Source organism: Diadema setosum, chromosome 2 (assembly GCF_964275005.1).
Source record: "Diadema setosum chromosome 2, eeDiaSeto1, whole genome shotgun sequence".
Classification (NCBI taxonomy): domain Eukaryota; kingdom Metazoa; phylum Echinodermata; class Echinoidea; order Diadematoida; family Diadematidae; genus Diadema; species Diadema setosum.
In genome coordinates this window covers 10,751,743-10,771,677 of record NC_092686.1, presented here as the reverse complement: position 1 = coordinate 10,771,677, position 19,935 = coordinate 10,751,743, and the positions used below count along the sequence as shown (strand labels likewise).

Here is a 19,935-nt window from a genome sequence, read left to right as displayed (position 1 = left end):
TCAATTAAAAAGAGCGAGAGAAAAGAAGAAGAAAAAAAAATGTGAAAATGAAATGGATGGAAGCCATGATCTTCTTGGGTGTCAAGATTGATCATCTTCACACTCGCGATGTTTTCAAAACTGATGCATTATCTCCAGTCGCCAATATAACCCCCCTGGGAATCTAGCAGAGAAATGTAAATCACCCAAGATCTCCATTAGAAGAAGTGAGATCAGATGCATGTTGCACATTAAAATGCTCAATACAAGCAAGCACTTTCAAGTGTTTCATTCTGTTCAAGGGCTGTGAGGCATTTAGGATTGAACAAAGACGTCCAACCATTTTCTGAACTCTCCACATCAAAACAAAAAGAATCCATCAATTAGAAATGATCAAGTGCAGACAAAGAAAGCGGAAAATGGTGCAGGAATTTTCTTTGCTGGTATCTCTTGTACACCTCCTAAATTGTAGAGACTTTAAGTCCATGAATGTGCAACTTTAGTCTGTTAATCATAAAGTGATAAGTTAACAATGGATGTCCAGATCTTATCTCTCACATATTCATCTTAGCAAACTTCAAGAGTAGATGCAGAGTAAATGTATTCCCAATCCCCCTTGAAAAATGCTGTTATATCGGCTTCTGATAAATTGTAACATGGTGTAGGAATTTCCATAAAAGCTATCTTTAGTCTAAGAGAATCTTAGAAAATTTATCTTATGAATGGAACTACTCCTGTGTTAATGATCAAGTAATAACTCAATAACAGAAATCCAGATCTAATCTCTAACATATTCATCACAGCAAGCTTTATAGCCCCCTCCCCCTCCACCCCCTGCATTGATATATCAGCTTCTGAAAAAAAAAACCCATATATATATATATATATATATATATATATATATATATATATATGACAAGTTGCAGGAATTTCTGTTAAAACTAGAATCTCTCATAAACCCAAAGAATCTTGGAAGCATTTATCCCAATGAGAATAGCACAGGTAGTTGTCTGCTCATGATAACTCGATAATGGGAGTCCAGATCTAATCTCTTGGAGATTCATTTCAGCAAAGCTTTCTGAAAAGATGTGACATAAATAGCTCCTTATTCCCCTCCATCTCTCCCCATCTCTTAACTCCCTCCCCCCCCCCCCCCTCGGAAAAAAAAAAAGAATGATAGGATAAAACCGCCAGAGCACTAAACTGGTCCTGAAACCAGCACTCTAACCACAGATGCTAACAATTGAAAAGCTATCAAAACTGGTGGCGGAATTTGAGGGAAAAAAAAAGAGGGAGAAATAAAGGATGTGAGTATGCAACAGACCCATTGAGAACAGAAAAAGAGAGCTCATTTATCAAACAGTGGGCCATCTCCAGTATGAGAGTTGAGTGGAGGGTAGGCAGGTAAGTATTCTCTCCAGGTCTCTACAAATGATATTTTGGCCCGAGGGGGTGCATTTCTGTAGAGGGACTGGAAGGGTGCATAATGACCCTCCCCATCTGAATGGAACAGATAGCGACGACGGACTCTTTTTTTTTTTTTTTTTTTTGCCGCGATCGATGGTTTAGTGCCCTCCCTCGCATATGATGCCACCGAACGAGCGCTGCCCTGGGAATAATGATAAAAAATAGAAGCTTCCATGAGGGGACCCACTGCTGATTGTGTGGTACTTAAGGAAGTATGGATCACTGAACCGCTTGCTGCCTCTAAAGCCACGCCAACCCTCTGCTCTCCCTCAAAATTTGTCCTTCGTATCATCTTCCAGATTCGCAGCACTATTACCACAAATCCAGCATTTATCTTCTTCTTTTTTTTTCTGGGGGGGGGGGGGGATGGATGTTTGATGGAATGTCTGTTCGAACTTTTTACGAGCAGCACCAGAGGAATTTATATAGGAGGTCATAAAATGTGAATAGTTATGCAATTTGAGGACGACTTCTATCTTGGAGCGCACCGTCAGATGCAAAGGCAAAGAGTATCAGTTCTATATCCTCCATACAGTACTCAAGTGAGGCATGATGTACAAGATGTTATGCATGTTGCACAGTGAATTAGTAACTGTACATAAATTTTAATGCCTGGAAATGTTCTCACACTGTTTTGTTTGTTTGTTTATTTGTGTGTGTGTGAATTAGTATTGAAAATACAAGTGTTAAGGTAAGACCTCCGAACAAATTTCAAAATCCATGAATGTATCTGAGACACTCATCAAAAAATTTAATCATGCAAAATAAGGTTTACAGTATTTTCACCATATGTCGCACTTAGCTATCTACAAACATATAAGTAGAATCCTTGAAACATTTAAGAAAAATAGGGCTGAGTGGGAATTATATACTTTCCCCTCCATTTTCATGAAAATCTAAGAAGAGAATGCTGTAAAGATAAAATACTAAAAAGACTGTACAAAGTATCATACCTCTTCTGAACAACCACTATCTATCAAGCATATTACAGGAATATTAAGATGGCTCTCAGAGAGAGGAGGGGGAGGGGTGTAAAGTTCTCACCTTTTGAGTAGCGTGCACCAGCCGCAGAAGGGATCGCTGACCCCACCGTCCGTCCGCAGGCAATCGTTAAAGGTGGTATAAGTTTCGCACTCCTCCACTGGGACCTTTGTGATCTGTGACGATATGAAGACATATTGAAAGACATATTTGTCAAGGAGCCTGTTACTGAAGCGTTGCAGACAACACGCTTGAGACCGAGATGGCAATTAAGATCATTCTGTAAAAAACATCATTTTTTTTCCTCCTCCACTCCTTTTCTTTTGTTTCTTTTTAACCATACCTAGTCTTTTCTTCTTTTTTTTTAAAGGGGCGGGTATTGAGGAATGCACGTAGTATAGCCGTAGGGCATTACGGCTGGAAAAGCAGCCTTGATTCTAATCACATATTTGTTAATATGGCGAGGAAGAGTTCAACTCTAATTCAATTGCATGATAGCATTCAGGCTCATACACATTACACTTTACAGACCAGTCCATTTCGGTTGCACGGGGCTTAGCTTCTCCCCATTCAGCCGGTCACTGACTTTCCACAAAATCCCCTTTCTATAGAAAATGTCTACAGCTGCAAAACGAGGCTGGTGGGTATATATCATCACGTGGATTACGGCCACGGTTGTATTTCATTGAGTCCCGATCATATGTTTGTCTCCGAAGGATGCAATCTGATAGAATGTGTGACACCGGTGCATCCATAAACCTGCTCATCCATGGAATTATGATGATCAAACATCACATGAGAATGCAGCTCAAAAAGAGAGCAGCCAAAGAGAAGAATCCCACACACGGTTAATGACAGTAATTGTACACAATGATGATATCAATCCTGATCCCCTATCACTTACTCCTAATAGACTTGAGTTCTTGTAGCATCCAACAAGAACACATAAAAACTCCACAGACAGCAGGAAATTAACAGAGTTCCCATGGCCTTAAAAACTCTGAATATATGCAGCTAAACCTCAATCTTGCAATGTTTTTGGTATTAAGGTGATATCGAAATCGAATTGATGCCTTTTCCAAAAACAAACATCCTCACTGGATCTCCATCACTTCCACTTCCTCCCAGCGCCTTAATCTCTGCCCTTTCTGTCTTCTTCTACTTTGGAAACATTTATCCATCCAACAGACTGCAGCTGCCAAGCTGGACTTTTCTCCCCCAAAGCACTCCCCCCTGCACACAACACCCTCTCATCAGGATATCCCTCCATGCCCTCTGGTGGGGTGATGAGAGAATGGGGGGTTCATACTCCAGGAGTTTAAGGAACATCCTTGGGGGTACTTCCACCGGTGGAAGAGGGGTCTCCATGCTTCCACAGGTAGGAGGATGGTGGGACAATACAAGGGGGAAAGCGGGCTCGTGTGATGGATAATCATTCCTCTTGGTTTTCATTTTTTCTTCTCCTTCTTTCTCTCAGGGATTTCCCTCTCTTTCCTTCACAACTGAAATGCAGAATATTTGGTGTAACTCTACATAAGTCACTGGCTAAGTAATACATTTGAGTAGTCTGCATATCAAACCTTTCTCACTAAGAATAGAGGATCATTCTATTGTCTATGCATAACAACACTTTGATTCAAGAAATAAAATGATGCATGTCCACACTGGTCCATACAGTAAAGAATATTAGAATCATGACAACTATGAAAATTTGGCATGGTACATTCTATTGGTAGGCAGGGAAGAGGGGTTAAACAGTGTACGACTTGAATATTCAGCCAAAGAAGAACTAGGTAAGTACCTCCTTGCTTTAGCTAAACATCTGTGTGACATGCATGACTCTAAGCCAACCCTTTTACCATGTCACACACACAGAAAGATCCTTTTCATTCACTGGCACAGGCACACAAGGCCATAGTGTGGGAGGTTTCTTGTAATCAACCGGTCACCCAGTGTGACAAGCTGCCCTGCATTGCATCGCTGGACCAAACATTCTCCGAAGACGTGGACAAACAAAGGCAGGAAGTCTGACAAATTCACCACATTCATGCGCACTCGTCTCGATGCTCCAACTTATGAGATGTCGGACGCAACAAGTGGTCACATGTCAACCTTGTGTGTGCGCTTCAATCAAACGTTCTACAAAGAAACTGTCAGACCAATGAATGAGAGTCAATTCACTTGGCAGACAGAATGACACACATCAAATGCTTTTAGGATAGCAAGTCTTCACACACAATCTACATCATGTTGTGACAAAAGTGAATCAGACATTAAAAGGATATTGCTCACACAGTCAGGTTTCTCATTTTCCAAACAGCAATATATAGACAATTATAAACAAGTGGTTTTTTTCTCTTTCACACACACACACACACACACACATATACATACACACACACACACACACACACACCCACAGGCATATCTAGCCTTATTAGTGTTACATGTGATTAGCCATCTATCATTCACAAAGAGCTCCCTACACTACTAATAACGTAGCTCCTTTAATAGCTTTCCAGTGTTTGTTAAATTGCAATCTGCTTTGCTTATTCTCGCATCTAAAGAAAGCAATCCCTTCACTTGCCATCACAAATACCTGGAATCAAGCAATGCTCTTTCTTCACCATGACAACCAAACATCACCTCTCCTTACCCCGTGATATTTTTCTCACACCATCCAGGCTGCCTGGTTGCTTGCATGCGATAAACTCGGGGATAGCTCCAAAACAACCTGACAAGCTCATAAGACCGGTAGTGAAAGACCCCGCTTCATGGGAACTGTGAGCTCTAACCGCAGCTGCTCGAAGACAGCTGAGCCTAAGAGAGCATATCAAATTCACTTTCATCACCGACAACAACTTCCACATTTCCCATGAAAAATCTCAACTCCCTCTTCATCCACCAGTCCCCCCCCCCCCTCCACCCAACCCCTTCTCCGATCAGATAGAGCCATATAAAACTGCATGAATCTTGGTAAAGGTGTGAAGAGGAAATTACTGCCAAGTGAGTTAACGAATGATGCTGGCTCTCCCCTGCAAAAATCGGAGACCCCGGACTGGTCGTGACGCAACTGATTCCGAAGATGATAACATGCCCGAGGTGATGACGAAAGTTATCAGTCTGTATTGATCCTCCCCCAAATAATGCTCCAAGGGGATTGACAGATGAGGTCTCAATCACTGGACGTAAGCATTGATTTAGAGATCTCAGAACTGACAATGTGTCAGAATGGATTGATTTTTTTCCCCCTGTTTATTCCCTTCCTGAAGCATAGGCATGCAAGACTTAAATGTTACTAGATTCTAGTGATTACAAAGACAATTTTTCTCATCACACTTGGGAAGAGTTGTTGCCAAACTTGTGGTGGGGGAAAGGACAAATGGTCACTCTTGCCTGAGTTGACTTCATATATCTACCTCTACCCCTTGCCTACCAAGCCTTGTGAAGAAATGTGTACTCCAGAAAAGTGGTGATACACCGTATATTGATTTCATTCCTCCTAGAAACCTTCAACATAAAGATTTATTATTCTCTCTTCATGAAGTGGACTTCAGTAGTGGTTGGGGAAAAAAACTTGACTGAATCACTCAAAGACAATGACAGGATATTGTACGATTACATTCAAATCATATGAGCAATCTTCGTAACAACTCATGTCACTTTGTACCATAACATGATTACGTTTGACTTGGCGGCAGTACGTGTATCGAGGAGGAAATTCTGGCACAGACATACAGGAACTGCAAATGGGAAAAGTTTTTTTGTCTTGTCTGTCCAGGCCCCATCATAAACACTGAGATAATTTCCCAAAATACATTGCCCACTCACAGCTCTTAACTGATTCTCTGACTGTCTAGAGAGTGCAGACTTTGTTTGTTTTCATGACACTAATTCCTGGGCCAGAAGTTGTCAATTCTAGTGATCAGACAGGACTGTCATTGGCTTTCATTGCACGTTTCCTGTCATATCATTACATACCTAGCACTCCCAACCTTGTTGAAATGAGCAGGTGTACGGATAAATGTGCTCTCAGGGAAAACACGCGGACTTCCCTTTAACGACCTGCCACGGAAGCTGGGTGTTCTACTGCCCTCTCACAGAACCAATAACCTTGCACAAACCTGGTGCTTTCATGATTGCACAGAGGCAAAACTCAAGACATCCTAGCATCCCTTCCCTTTTACCATAATGTTGACAAATTTAATATCCGGCAAAATTTCAATACCAGCCAAGTGTCAAGTGCTGTCATGATCATAGGAATGCCGTCGCCACATCGTCTTAAAAAGAGTTGCGGGAAGTGGAGGCTAAGTTAAGCAGACGCTATTCCGCGGCAACCCAGCGTTGCACGCCCTGTTTGTTAATGCACCACTGTGACGGGGGTCTGCCTGAGTGATCGCCCCCACGGTTCGGAGCCAGCGCCCGACGACGGCATGACAGGCTCTTAAAGACACCTCCCCCGGGCTGGGGATCGATTCTCCCGCCTGGAGGAACGTGTTGATTCAGCCGACATTAAGATTGATGTTTCCTTCTAATTCTCGTATCACACAGACACTAAAAACAAGACATGTCACAGTCACAAGTGTAACTCTCTGCATCTTATGTTCTTTCCCCCTTCACTCGCTCTATCTCTTTTTCTCCACTATTTTTGTATCTATACATCTATCTATCTCTCCTTTCTCTATCTATTCATCAAACTTTCTTTCTTTATGTCTGTATCTATCAATCTCTCCCCTCTCTGTTTTATTTTTCTCATCCTCTTCTACTTCCTCACTTCGTACTTTTTATGGGCAGCCTTCAGTATTCTTTTCTGTACAGTATGCAGCATTGTCATACAGACTGATAATCGGCCAAATATTCAGCATCAGCTGACGCAAAAGGAAATGTTGAGATACGGAACAGAGGCTATGTACGTTCTTTGCAAAAATAGTTTCCTGGTATGTGTGCTGCACAGGGGTCACTGAATACAGTGACATTTTCACAGCCTCTAAAACTGTAACATTCCCTGGGCCACATGAAAACGTGAAGTGACAAAAAAAAGTGTGTGTGTGTGGGGGGGGGGGGGGAATTGGGACTTTCCCCAAAGCTCACAGATATCACAAAGAGATAGCTGCTCTGATGCCATGGATTGTCGACCAAACATTGCGCAACCCCGAAACACACATTCTGCCTTTAAAGATGCCGAATCAGAGAGTGCTGCTATATTTGAAGCCTGGGCCATCTTGATAGAAGTGGCATTATAGCCTAATTTCTCATATCCTATAATCACTTGAGAGTCTCTGCCTGCTCCCCTGCTTGTTGCAGATTGATTAAGAATCACATGGCGAATGGGATGCATGTCAACGCTGATGAGTTTACAGCATGATGCAATATCGGGCTGGTCTGCCCTGCATGATCTGGCGTGGTAGTTGGTCTCGGGTGAGTGGAGCTACTGGTGGAGAAAGACAGACTCGGGTGGGATGGGAAGCAGTGGAAAGAGGTGCATCGTGGGTGGGGTAGGGGGATGGGAAAGTTGGAATAATGTGCACGTGGTGGGGTAAGGTAGCTTTAAACAGCAACCAATGCTGACTGGAAAAGAATACCAGTTGATAGGAATATCGCATGTATATATCTGTATTATACATTTCCGTTCTGTGAGTGATTCTTGGATATATTTCAAATATCACCTGTCATCCATGACAGGTAAGAGCCATATTATATTGCCTCCTTGTAATTAATGAAATGTCACGCAGCAGAAATTCCAATTAACTTGTACAAATCTGGTCTAGTACTCCCATACATTCATTCTGGAACCCCTCTAAAAAGTTTGAAAGATAGTTAAAAAGCTTCCATTAAAAAAAGAAAAATCATATAGTTATTCAACTTGGGATAAATTTCTATGCACAGACGCATAGGACAGAAAAGATGCAAGATATTGACATAATGTATATGTATTCTCTCCCTCTATTTCACTTTTATGGATATGTATGTATATTCATATCTCTATTCTATATATCTTTGTTATATATCTCTGTTACCTCTATCTTATATATCTCTGTGTTATATATCTTTATGCTATATATCTGTCTTCAATCTTACCAGTTTGCACTGCATTGTGAGATATAGCCCATATTTGCTTCAAAATTTACAAGACAACTTTATTGAATTTCTTCTTCTTGCCCCAGCCACACTTGAAAGCAGAGGAGGCCGCCTTGACAGTGATCATCATAAATTACGATCGAAAAAAAAAAATTGACATTCTGGCACTGGCAACGTTTGATGCCTTGTTGGTTGCCATGGAGGTGTTTGTTTCAAGCATGGATTCCAGGCCATGCACCCTCCCACTCCCCCCCCCCCCCCAAATCTACCCGTGAGGTGTGGCTGGCTGCTACCTGTGGGGTGCTGTTTCAGTAACTCACACCTGTGGCCTACAAAAAAAAAAAAAATAATAGGCTGGGTATGATAGCAATATTCTTTCGAGTGCTTTCTGAACAAAACTTGCCATTTTAATCTACTCCTCCAAACTGCTGCAGACTTTATATGACATTCAAATATAGCTTCTGAACAGTAAAGCTATTAAATACATAGATGGGATTGTTGAATATTGAGCTTCATACCAACACTTTGACAAACATGTTGTCTGTACATGTTTGAAATTGTTGAAATTACACAAAGAACTTCTTTGAAATCTACAAAATTATCATTTCTGTATGGAATTGCAGAAAAAGTCAATCATCCCTGAAAAGCAAATGCTCCTCTGTTATTGTATTCCCTGTATGTGAGGCCACCTACTTCAGTACCTTGTAACTTATTCATCTTAGCTTAAATATCTGTGTGATCTCTGAGAAGGCAAAGGCTGTGGAATGTGATGAATTCATTCACATCAGGAGATTAACCTTTTTAATTTATTTATATCACAGCAATCAAGTGATTGAACACCAGAGGAATGTAAGCCCGGCTCCTCTTCAAACAATGACCCATGTTGAATTCCTCGGCTGAGCACTGCAAACAAATGTTCCGCTATACAAAAGCAATTGGAATTCAGTCTCCAAAGAGATAGAAACTCAGACAAATTTATGAATAACATGTTTCTGATCAGTGCAACAGCAACCTGCAACTACAAAACAGAGAGAGAAAAAAAAAAATCTCTGTTTGATATACACGCAAAAAACATATAAACCACCCTGTATAGGTATTTAATATTTAACCTTTAAAAGATGCCAGAGAAAGAGCCAATAGATATGGCATGTGGTTGAAAAGTGTGTAAATAGATTCAGTGTCCTCAGTAAGACAGAAAAGGTGCTAACATTTCCATATATAAGTAAAACCAGAATCACGGCAGGAGTATAAAAGCGACAAGACCTGGAACTTTCTGAGCTAGCAGTGACTGAGTGGAGTGAAAAATGCTACAATGTTTGTGTGTAATGAGTGACTAAAACCAATTTATTATGTATCTTAAATAAGGCTCATAAATCATACTCACACTGCTCTAAACAGTACATTTCTCTAACTTAATACACAAGTTTAAAAAAAAGGGTCAAATAACACAGAGTCATTCTAAAGTCAAGATGGTGGCTATAGAGCCATAATATGTGGGTGCCAAAATGCAGACTAGGTAGCCTATTCTACCACCCTAATGAGCCAGTCACTGAAGTCATTAAGATCAATAGCACCTCCCACATAATTGTTTACCCTTTGGAGCTGTTATCAGACTGTGCCTATCAATCGGAAGTAGGCTGTAAAGGTATTGCTGTTTAAGTGCGTAAACCAGTCAGTACTCTACTTGACTCTATTTGCCAAAGAGGAGTGGGTATCTTTATCTCCTTCTACCATAAACTACCACTATACTTGTTAACACCAGCAGTCAGTGGAGAACCAAAAGGCCCCTAGTGCAGAAATATACATGCATTTATCCATCCTCCTGATATTTACCACCACCCCCCCCCCTTTCCTACTGATAGCTTACACCAATATTGACTAGCTGGTGAGGGATTTATTGGTGTAAAATGGCATAGTGTCTGACCAACTGTCTTGTTATGATGGTGTTTTATATCAGGCACATCTGATAGTGGTTTCGACCTACCATGGTTCCCATGGCGATAAAGCTAAGGACTGGGTGAAGACTGTTTTGATTTCATGCTGATAGGAAACTCCCGATCAAAAGGCAACAGAGAGGGTGAGAGCTGGGCAAGAGAGTTTAAGAGGATGAAATCCTTATATCCTGATTCTGCAGGCCTACATCAAAAAATAAGATCATAATCAACACTATGATAGCAATGTCAAAGAAGTACCAGTATATGAGATGTCCTATACAAAATGCCCTTAAAAAATCAGCATGAATCAAATAAAGGAGAAATATAGGCCTACACTTAATATATAGACAATAGAACACTGATATGAAAAAACAAAAACAAAATAAAAACTGTTAAAACCCGATATCCAATCCTATGGGCATTCAAATCAAATTCTAGAGACAAAAATGACTAAACGTTTTCAGACTTTGTACCATTAGTTATCTGCAAAAAGGTCTTTAATCCATAGATTTTGTACGACCTTAGTGTCCTTCTGGCTCTCATCACAGGGATATCCTCTCAAATCCTACATCATAAAGTGATGTTATCTATTTAGAGAAAGAATCATATTCATCATCAGCATGACGGGCTATCAGATGAAAACTTTGACACAAATCTTACATCCACCAAATTTTATCATTATGCATATTTTCATAATGAACAGCATTATTCTTGTCATATCAAATACCACACATGAAAAAATATAGGCCTATATACATATATGTATACGAAGAGCACAACCTAGAAGAGAACTGTGGATGACAGGTAAAAAAAAAAAAGTATTTTAGGAAATGTTTTAAAGCGTTTTCAAAATAAAACATTACCTGCTGTTATATCTGACATCGTAAAAACCCAGAGAACAATAATACAGAGGGCATCGGGGGAAAGATATCTTTTGATAACTACCAGCAAAATTGTATAATTGCAAAACTGGGTGATCTGCATAGGTTCTAATCCAATGCCGAGGATAACATCACAACAACAATGAACTTGGATGTTACCAAGGCAGGGCTGTAAACAACCAAGGATACCAGGAAATCAATTACTGTCTTTGTGGGGAAAACTAAAACAAAAACAAGCCTTGGACAGCTAGGAGACACCAGAAACCGGGAAGAAAAGGGAGGCGATCCTGAGGTCACATGCCCAGGCTCACTCCCCCCTGAGGTAAAAAAGGGGGCAAGCAGCCTTGATTGATCCTTTCCTGCAACAAATTACAACTAATGCTGCCACTAACTCAAGATCGTGGGCTTCTCTAGTTTAAAGGGGCACATCCAATCTTGGTTGTGACATTGTGGTATAACTTTTAAAGTAATTAGGGCCTACAAAAGATGCAATTCTGTTTTCTCTGGGGATTTATTTACAATTCCCATGCCTGATTTTGGCTTGTGACTACTCTCATCCTATTACAAGACTAGAGCAATAAAAAAAGAAAAATAAATTTTAAAGATATATTTTACAAATATATTGCTCAAAGCACAAATAATTATATGCCTAATGCACAAACATTTTCAAGTGCTCTTCATGGTCTAGAATGCACAGTTACATGTCGTGGCCACAAAACATTCATAAATGTCAGTCATATTTACTTTAATCGCAGAAAATTAATGAAAGACTTTACTGCTTATACAATGTGCTGGATAGGATTCCTGAACTTTGGTAAAAAGTACACCTCACCTGCAATAGTGAAACTTGGGCTGCTGCTAGACATTGCAGCATGATTCAGTTTGACAAACAAGTTTTCATTGCCGGTATGACTGTTAGGTATGGGATCAAGGCACATCTCTGCTGACTGAAACATTGAAAGGAACTTCCACGCACATGTTTACCGCTACTTTCCCCGTTTTGAGAGGATTGGAGATTAATCTAAAATGAAATTTGATTTCAGGCAGAGAGAGATAAATATAATTTCATCTCTTTGTTGGATGCTTTCCCCTCACCCATTAAAAGAAATGAGGGTGAACAAGGCCTGATTGCCGATGTTCATAATTCTTTAAGGGCGGCTTAATAGGCACTGCGATACTTAACAAACATTGATGCCTGTTTGTGCGTGATTTACGGCACAATATGAAGCATAGACTTACACATTTAGGGTCTGCTGCCATTGCTCAGGGACGTATCTTGGTGCGGGACGAGATCCTATTCCCCGAACGTTTAAATCAAGTCCTACCTGGAACTCCTATAACAGCATTCTAAAATGTCATGACCAAGGCCAAGTCCAGTCAGCATTAAAAAAATAAATAAATAAATAAAGACAAAGCAGATTCTGTTTGTTTTCTCCATCTCCCCCCTCCCCCCCCCCCCCATACCAACATAAAGATTAGGTTATATCAATGTGCACATATGCAAAACCATGTGATGGAAATTTCATACAGCACAGAGGGAAAATTCATTGAGTAAACACTTGGACTGAATTTTGGTAGTAGTGGTTCAAAAACAAAACAAAACAGACCTTTTTTTTACATGTTTACTGAGTTTGAAGGACACTGGCTCAGTATCATACCAGCAAGTATTGTTCTTCTTCCAATGATTATTGATTCCTACAGAGTGACACAAAGAAAAACAAACATGAAAGAGAAACAAGAGTTATGTGGCAGAAACAAGAGTTATGTGACAGAAACAGTCATCGAAGTCAATGACAGATAAGACAGCAAAAGTGCAAGAGAAAAGAAAAATGGGGGAGTGAGGTACTCAGACAGACAGACAACCGGATAAGCAAAGAGATAAGGGGACTTTGTGAACCCGTTGGACTGAGTCATCCACCTGCATGTCTGTACAATTACAGATATATTATAATTAACCTGTTGAGGACCGACTGATTTTGCTACAACACACGTTTCCCATACTCAAAACTCGTCCTTAACAGGTTAAAGAACATTCATAAGCCACACAATTAAATCTTTTTTTTTTTAACTTCACCTAATTACCATCGAGACAAAAATGAAGCACACCAATTCTTCTCACATCAGAAATAGAATAGAGAATATTACAAAAGGGGGGGGGGGGGATGACTAGGGACTTCATTTGAACATCTACAGGATTTTACACCAGCCTTGCACAGAGCCTATCCAGGTGCAGGACTCTGTATATAAGCCAAAACTGGTCCTCTCGTTATACACTATCCCTAGGAAGCGAGGTGGTCAATATCCTTTTCCTGGACATAAAGCACTATCCTACGCTGGTGACTATCTTCCTTCATCAACATGAGACAGTCTCGCCAGTTTTACCTCAGACTTAAAGGGATCGTATAGTTTTGGTTGAGACCTAATTTCAGATTTCTAACATTTTTTGGTGAGATAATGAGAAACCTCTTATGAAATATGAAAGAGCATGTCATTCTATGAGGAATTCAATGTTTATTTGATGAAAATTGGTTTTGAAATGGCTGAGATATCCAAAATGAGGGATTCTAATAAAGTGTGGGACCCACACTTTATTACGATCGTTTTGTTTCACTTTGTTTTTGGATGTTTCAGTCATTCCAAACCCGATTTTCATCAGATTAACTTTGAATTCCTCTTAAAATGGTATGTTCTGAACTATATCATAAGTGTTTTCTTGGTATCTCGCAAAAAGTTAAAAGCCCAATTCTCATCTCCACCAATACTGTACCATCCCTTTAACCCTCATACTACCATCAGCTAATAATGTACGCAGGATGTCAGCAGGCTTTTACTTCAGCAGTACAGAAAGAGCTCCCCATATTACACAAACAATGAGAAGCTTCTTACCACCTGTACATTGCACCTCAGAGAAGTTTGGGAGTTCGTTGCACAAAACAGAAGAGGGCGTTTCAACTCCAGTTCAGTGACCTTTGACCCTGGGGGATTTTGCCCAGAATGTTCATGTACACCTCATGGAACCATACCTGAGTCAAGTAGCTAATGAAAATTTATCAAAGGATACATTTATCTTGTACCTGCGGCCCTATTCGGGGAAGTTTGCAATGTCATTGCAACATACGAACATATCGTCGTAATTCACGTGTCTAGACAAAGTCAGATGGATGGACAAACATCCTAAAATACATGATGCCTCCTATGTACACACTTTGAGGGCACAGGTATGGCCAAAGTCTCACTGTTTCTAAATGCGAGAATCATGAAAAAAAAGTTACTAAATGCTCACAACGATTCAAACTTATAAGCATAGGCAGACAGCATGGTTGGTACAGGGAATTTTTTTTCTCTCTTTTTTTTTAAGGAAGGGGGGGGCCCAAGTTTGGACATTTTAAGTGTTACGACCAAAATCACTCTGAGAATGATCGCACAAAAGAAACAATCAACTGATGTTCAGGCGGTTTATTAACAGTGATATTGTGGGTACAGACTCGTAATCAGTTTTTACATCAGTACAATAATGATCAATAGAAACAATTATAAATCGGTAGTGAAATCACTTACAGCCAAATTTGAAAGCAAATAATCCTTTGACAGTGTCCAGATACGATGTTCGATGCACAGATGAGTGATCCTTGAGGCACCGATGAATGATTCCTCCGACGTAATTCCAGAAGCACAGGTTGCATTAATCCGCAGTATAAATCCGGGGTAAAGTCCACGATATAGGTCCACAGCGAAACATGCAAAATCCAAATGTTATGACGACCACGTCCAGTTGATGCGTTGAATGATGATTCACTTTATAATGTCCAGCAAGGAATCCAGCCCGTCACAGCTTTGCCGTAATAATGTCCGTTGACACTAAAATATGGAGTCTCTCTCCAATGTAGGCAAATTAATTCTCTGCAGGCAAAATGTCTCCCAGGCCTTATTTCCACAAACACAGTTTGTATAGCAGGTCAGCAGGTAACAAAGGACTGACTATAACAAGTCGCTTCAGAGCCAGAAGTGACGTAACTCTCAGAGCAGAGGTGTTGGGTACTCTGCCTACCTCAGAATTTCTCCGGCTTATATACTATCCATTCACCCCTTTCTAGTACATTCTGTAATTTTCTCCAACCTGGGGCCACATACGTGAACATACTAGCAAGTCCAAATTCCAGGAATCCTGGATGACTCACTGCCTGATATGTGCATAACATCATTGCCAAAATTAACTACCAATCACATTGGGTTACAAGGGCAGTGCCTCACTCAGCCAGCACTTCCTAGAATTTTCTGGAATGGGTTAAATCATTCTAGATTGAGTGAGCTATAATGTATTTCCTGTCACATGCATACATGTACTGTAGCTACATTGTATACCATGTAGAAAATTCTCCACTGATCTGGTCAGCCTGTATGTACTATATCTATATCATATAGAATGTTCTCCATTAATCTGGTCACCCTGTGTACATACACATTAAACAACCATGCATACAGCCTTGATACATGTACATAACTACTTGTGTGTACATTTGTGACATAAGTAAAAGGTCACTTGTAACCAGGTCATGGAAAAGTGATCGTGTCACTCCAATCTGAGTCATTCAAGTGATCCCATAGCTCTTTACTCTGTCGGGACAGAAGTTAAGAATAGTAGCAACTTACGTCATTTCAGTTGTAGATCCTTTTTCTAAAGCCGCGGCTCAAGCTGCTTTCAAATCTAGATGAATGGATAGGGATGTATGTCTATGGCCAGATACAGCACAAGGGATATCAGGAGCTGACATAACCCTTTTGATTTATGGTCAGGGCAAATATACAACCATACGGCCATCGTTTGCCCACTTCATCATGGTACACCAAGATTTGATAAGGAATTAGGCCTCCATGTACAAATGGAGATTGAGCTCTCTCAATGATCATTTTTATTATAATCCATCTCCAGTGATTAAAATATCATATAATCAAAGTAAAAATTGCCTCTATACTAGTTAAAAATCGCTAATAACATTCTCTGCAAGTCATGCATTCTCATTGATGCTAACATCTATGCATGAGGCATACAAAATGAACAGCTCTTGGTAAAATGTTGTAATAACACTGATGGCTGCCAACCGTTGCATGATAACTAAATCAAATCACAGTTAACCGAGCAAGATTTTATACCATTTTTCATCCCGTGCCAACCCTGGCACGATACATTCAACAGTAACAAACATTTCCTGGCCAAGCTGCAAATAGCTTACCACACACAAACATCACTCAAAGGGATCAATAGCACCTAAGTTTACCTGCTCATGCCTAAAATTGAATCAAACATTAGCCCCAGCAGCAAATCAAGTCAGTCACTTGTGAAAAAAACCTTCTTTTTTTTTTTTCAATCAATGAATGTGGACTAGACGAAAACCAAATACGACTCTGTCCTGTGTAACTACGGAAACAACACATTTGAGTCTAGAATTACAGGGTTTGGGTATTCCTTACATTCCAAAACTATTCTCGTTTCATTCTTCTCTTTTTTCCCCCCAACTCTCTGCCTTCTTTTTTAGCAAAACGCGGCAGGGAAACAACGTGAAGGAATGTGGGAGGAGAGAACGCCAAACAGTGCCATGACAAAGCTACCTACGAGGAGGTGCTAAGATCATCAAAGTGGGTGGATCAGGCAGTCACCGAGTGTTACATTTCCAACCATGATTTTTTTTTTCTCTCCTCCTCCTCCTCCTCCTCTTCCTTTCCCAAAAGTGACTGAAAACAATAAAAAGAAATCTTCAGTTAAATAGAGAATCATTCCACAGTCTGTAATTCTGAAAATATGAGAAAAGTTTAAGCAGTTCTTTCCATTCAAATGGCTTTGATTAATCTTCGTCAACAAATATTTGTTCGCTTCATCATCCCCCCAAAAGATGCTTCCCGAAAACATCTGCTGTCGCCAGAGAAGTGTAAAATCCATTATTACACATGGGGGTAAAGGAATGTTCCACTAGCGTGGGAAGAGCCCTTGCCATTATTTTTCCTCATTTTCCTTCGAACAATTAAAAAATGCAGACTATTTGCACAAACATCTGAAATAACAAACAAGGCCATTGTCAAAATACCTTGTTTTTGCCGCCTCTTTGTCTTGTACGCAACAAACAGCACTGGGAAAGACAATGGACTCACAAAAGATCTCTGAAAAATACTCCTTCATTTCATTCTCCGCAGAAACATTTTGAATCCCCCTTTTTTGTTTTGTTTTTGTATTTGTATTTTGCTTTACAGTGATTCAGAATGTGCAACGGTGGGACACACTGAATGCTATCAAAGGAAACAATAAAGGGTTGGTATCTCATGCAACCAACGTTTTCTGTTTTCATTCAGGAGTTCAATTTACCCCCAAAATATGTGTGGATTAAGTGAATGCAGAAATAGTAGAAGAACACATCAGAGAAGTTTGAGGAAAATCAGACTGTAGGTTAAAAAATAATGAATTATCAAAGATTTTTATGAAATTCATATGTAATCATGGCTGGATAAGAAGACAACAACAGTTTATGATGTCATATATAGGACAACGATAAACTTATAATGGAAAATATACAGAGAATTACACATTTCACTTAGTTACCATATTATTTTAAAGGTAATATTACTCCCCCTTGCTTTCTGAAGGAGAAAAATGAAGTGATCTTCAATTATGCTATAGAAATGAAATTATGTTGAATTCTCTTTATTTCTTCTTTACATCATTCCACAGTTACGACTGTCACTGTCTTCTCATCCAGCGATGGTGGTACCAAGACTTCGAAAAATTCATAACTTTTGAACAGACTGTCTGATTTTCTTTAAACTGCACTGATGTGTTTCAGTAAAATTTCTGCATTCATTGAATTCACATACATTTTTTAAAAGATAAATCCCCTTTAAAAAACAAAAAATGCTCACTGAATGAAAGGCCTTCTACACACCCACTCCCATGCATCGTTTCATGATTGATGAAGAAGGATGTTCCAGCAACCACTGGGTCCTGGCTAAAAAAAAAAAAAACAGAAAGAAAAGACAAAAAATCCCCCACTTTGTTTCACTGCTGCTTGTTCTCAGTCTCTCTTTTTGAGAGAAAACCCGGCGGTGGCACAGGTAGCTGCCCCGTCTATTCCGTTGGAAGCACGTCCATCCAAACACACGGCGGAGAGTTCAGAAATGTCACGTTTGGGCGAGGCGGCAAACAAGGGGGCCAACATTCCTCCCATCCACGACCCATTCAATTTTCGAGTGGCAGAGGAATGCTTTTCTCCCTTCAATTCTGACTTCTGCCATCTCCTTCTCAAAGTGCTGAGGATCATTATCCAGCCTTTGAAGCAGGCCTTACTTTTTAAAAAATGTTAATCCTCATACATAGTTAAAGCAGCGATTCCAAATATGTTTGATCTTCATAAACAGCTATACGACATGGTAGACAAACGTGTTGACAAAAATTCGAGATCTGATCTCAAGAAAACAAAATAATTTTATCACGTGAAGTTATTTCCCACATAGAAATGTGAAAATATGGAATAGTGTCAATGTGAATCAAATGCACTCTGTACTTGTTTATCAGTTTGTTATGTCCAGACATTTTTTTTTCAAAACATAAACAAATGGATATTTACATGTTTTCTTCATAATTTAACAGAGTTAAATAAAATTCATCATTTCAGTTTATCTCCAATGTACAGATATCACTTCTAAACCTTGGATTACACGTTATTTCCATGTAGGCACAGGTTATGAAAAATTGCCATTATTCCTTTTGCATGTGGTACAATTCACAAGACTGTTTACTGTTGAACATTATAAGCCATATCGGTTGAACAGTATGAGCCATATATATTTAATAAGCAGAGAGTTTACCAGCAGAGCAAGGTTCAGAATGGAACTTGAAGGAGCTACATCTGACACGCATCTGTAAGGAAGAAATGTCAACCCCATCGTGTTGCAGTCATTCAATTCTGAATCAATAATTCATTGCCAGAATACAGTAATACATCAGTTCCAGCTGGAGCATACATACTTTCTTTCAAAAACTGTCTCGTAGGTAGAACACTGAGACATACATGCTCCTTACAAAATGACGAAAAATAGGCAAAAGCTCCTATCTGACAATAACAAAGAATTTAATTTTTGAACCTGGGGCATGGAAAAACACAACAAATAAATACTCTACAGTTATATGGCAAACATTGACAGTAGGCCTTAACATAATTATACGCAATATACATCTGTACATTAAATAACAGGAATGGAATGGGATAAAAAAATAGAATAAGTAAAACTACAATGTGTGCATAATACATCAACTGAAACATTGTAATCAAAATGGCCTGAAAGAAATATAATTCTTCTTTAGATCTCTTATATTTCTAGAGGGAAAAATTTCAGCATTTTTAAGATTTCCGTGAATTAATGAAATCAGTCTGCTAATGAACAGAAAGAAGACATTCAAAAGACAAAATGAAACTTGTCACCTGGATTTTGCTTGTGACAAAAAGTACAACAATGCAATGCTTGGTCAAGGAGCTATAATGATTTCTTAAACTAAATCTGCAAAAAGTCAACCATTCCGTATAATCCAATTTAATTAAATATTCTTCAAAGACATTAAATCCTCCTTAAAT

At 39.5% G+C, this 19,935-nt stretch overlaps 1 protein-coding gene across 1 annotated transcript in view; it reads right to left on the bottom strand.

Annotated features, from left to right (window-relative positions):
- LOC140239674 (plexin-A2-like) overlaps window positions 1-19,935 on the bottom strand; it is a 127,701-nt gene that overhangs the window by 24,298 nt on the left and 83,468 nt on the right. The window contains exon 6 of the mRNA XM_072319506.1: window positions 2,491-2,603. Coding sequence (XP_072175607.1) covers window positions 2,491-2,603 — 113 coding nt within the window. The remainder of the gene's footprint in view (window positions 1-2,490; window positions 2,604-19,935) is intronic.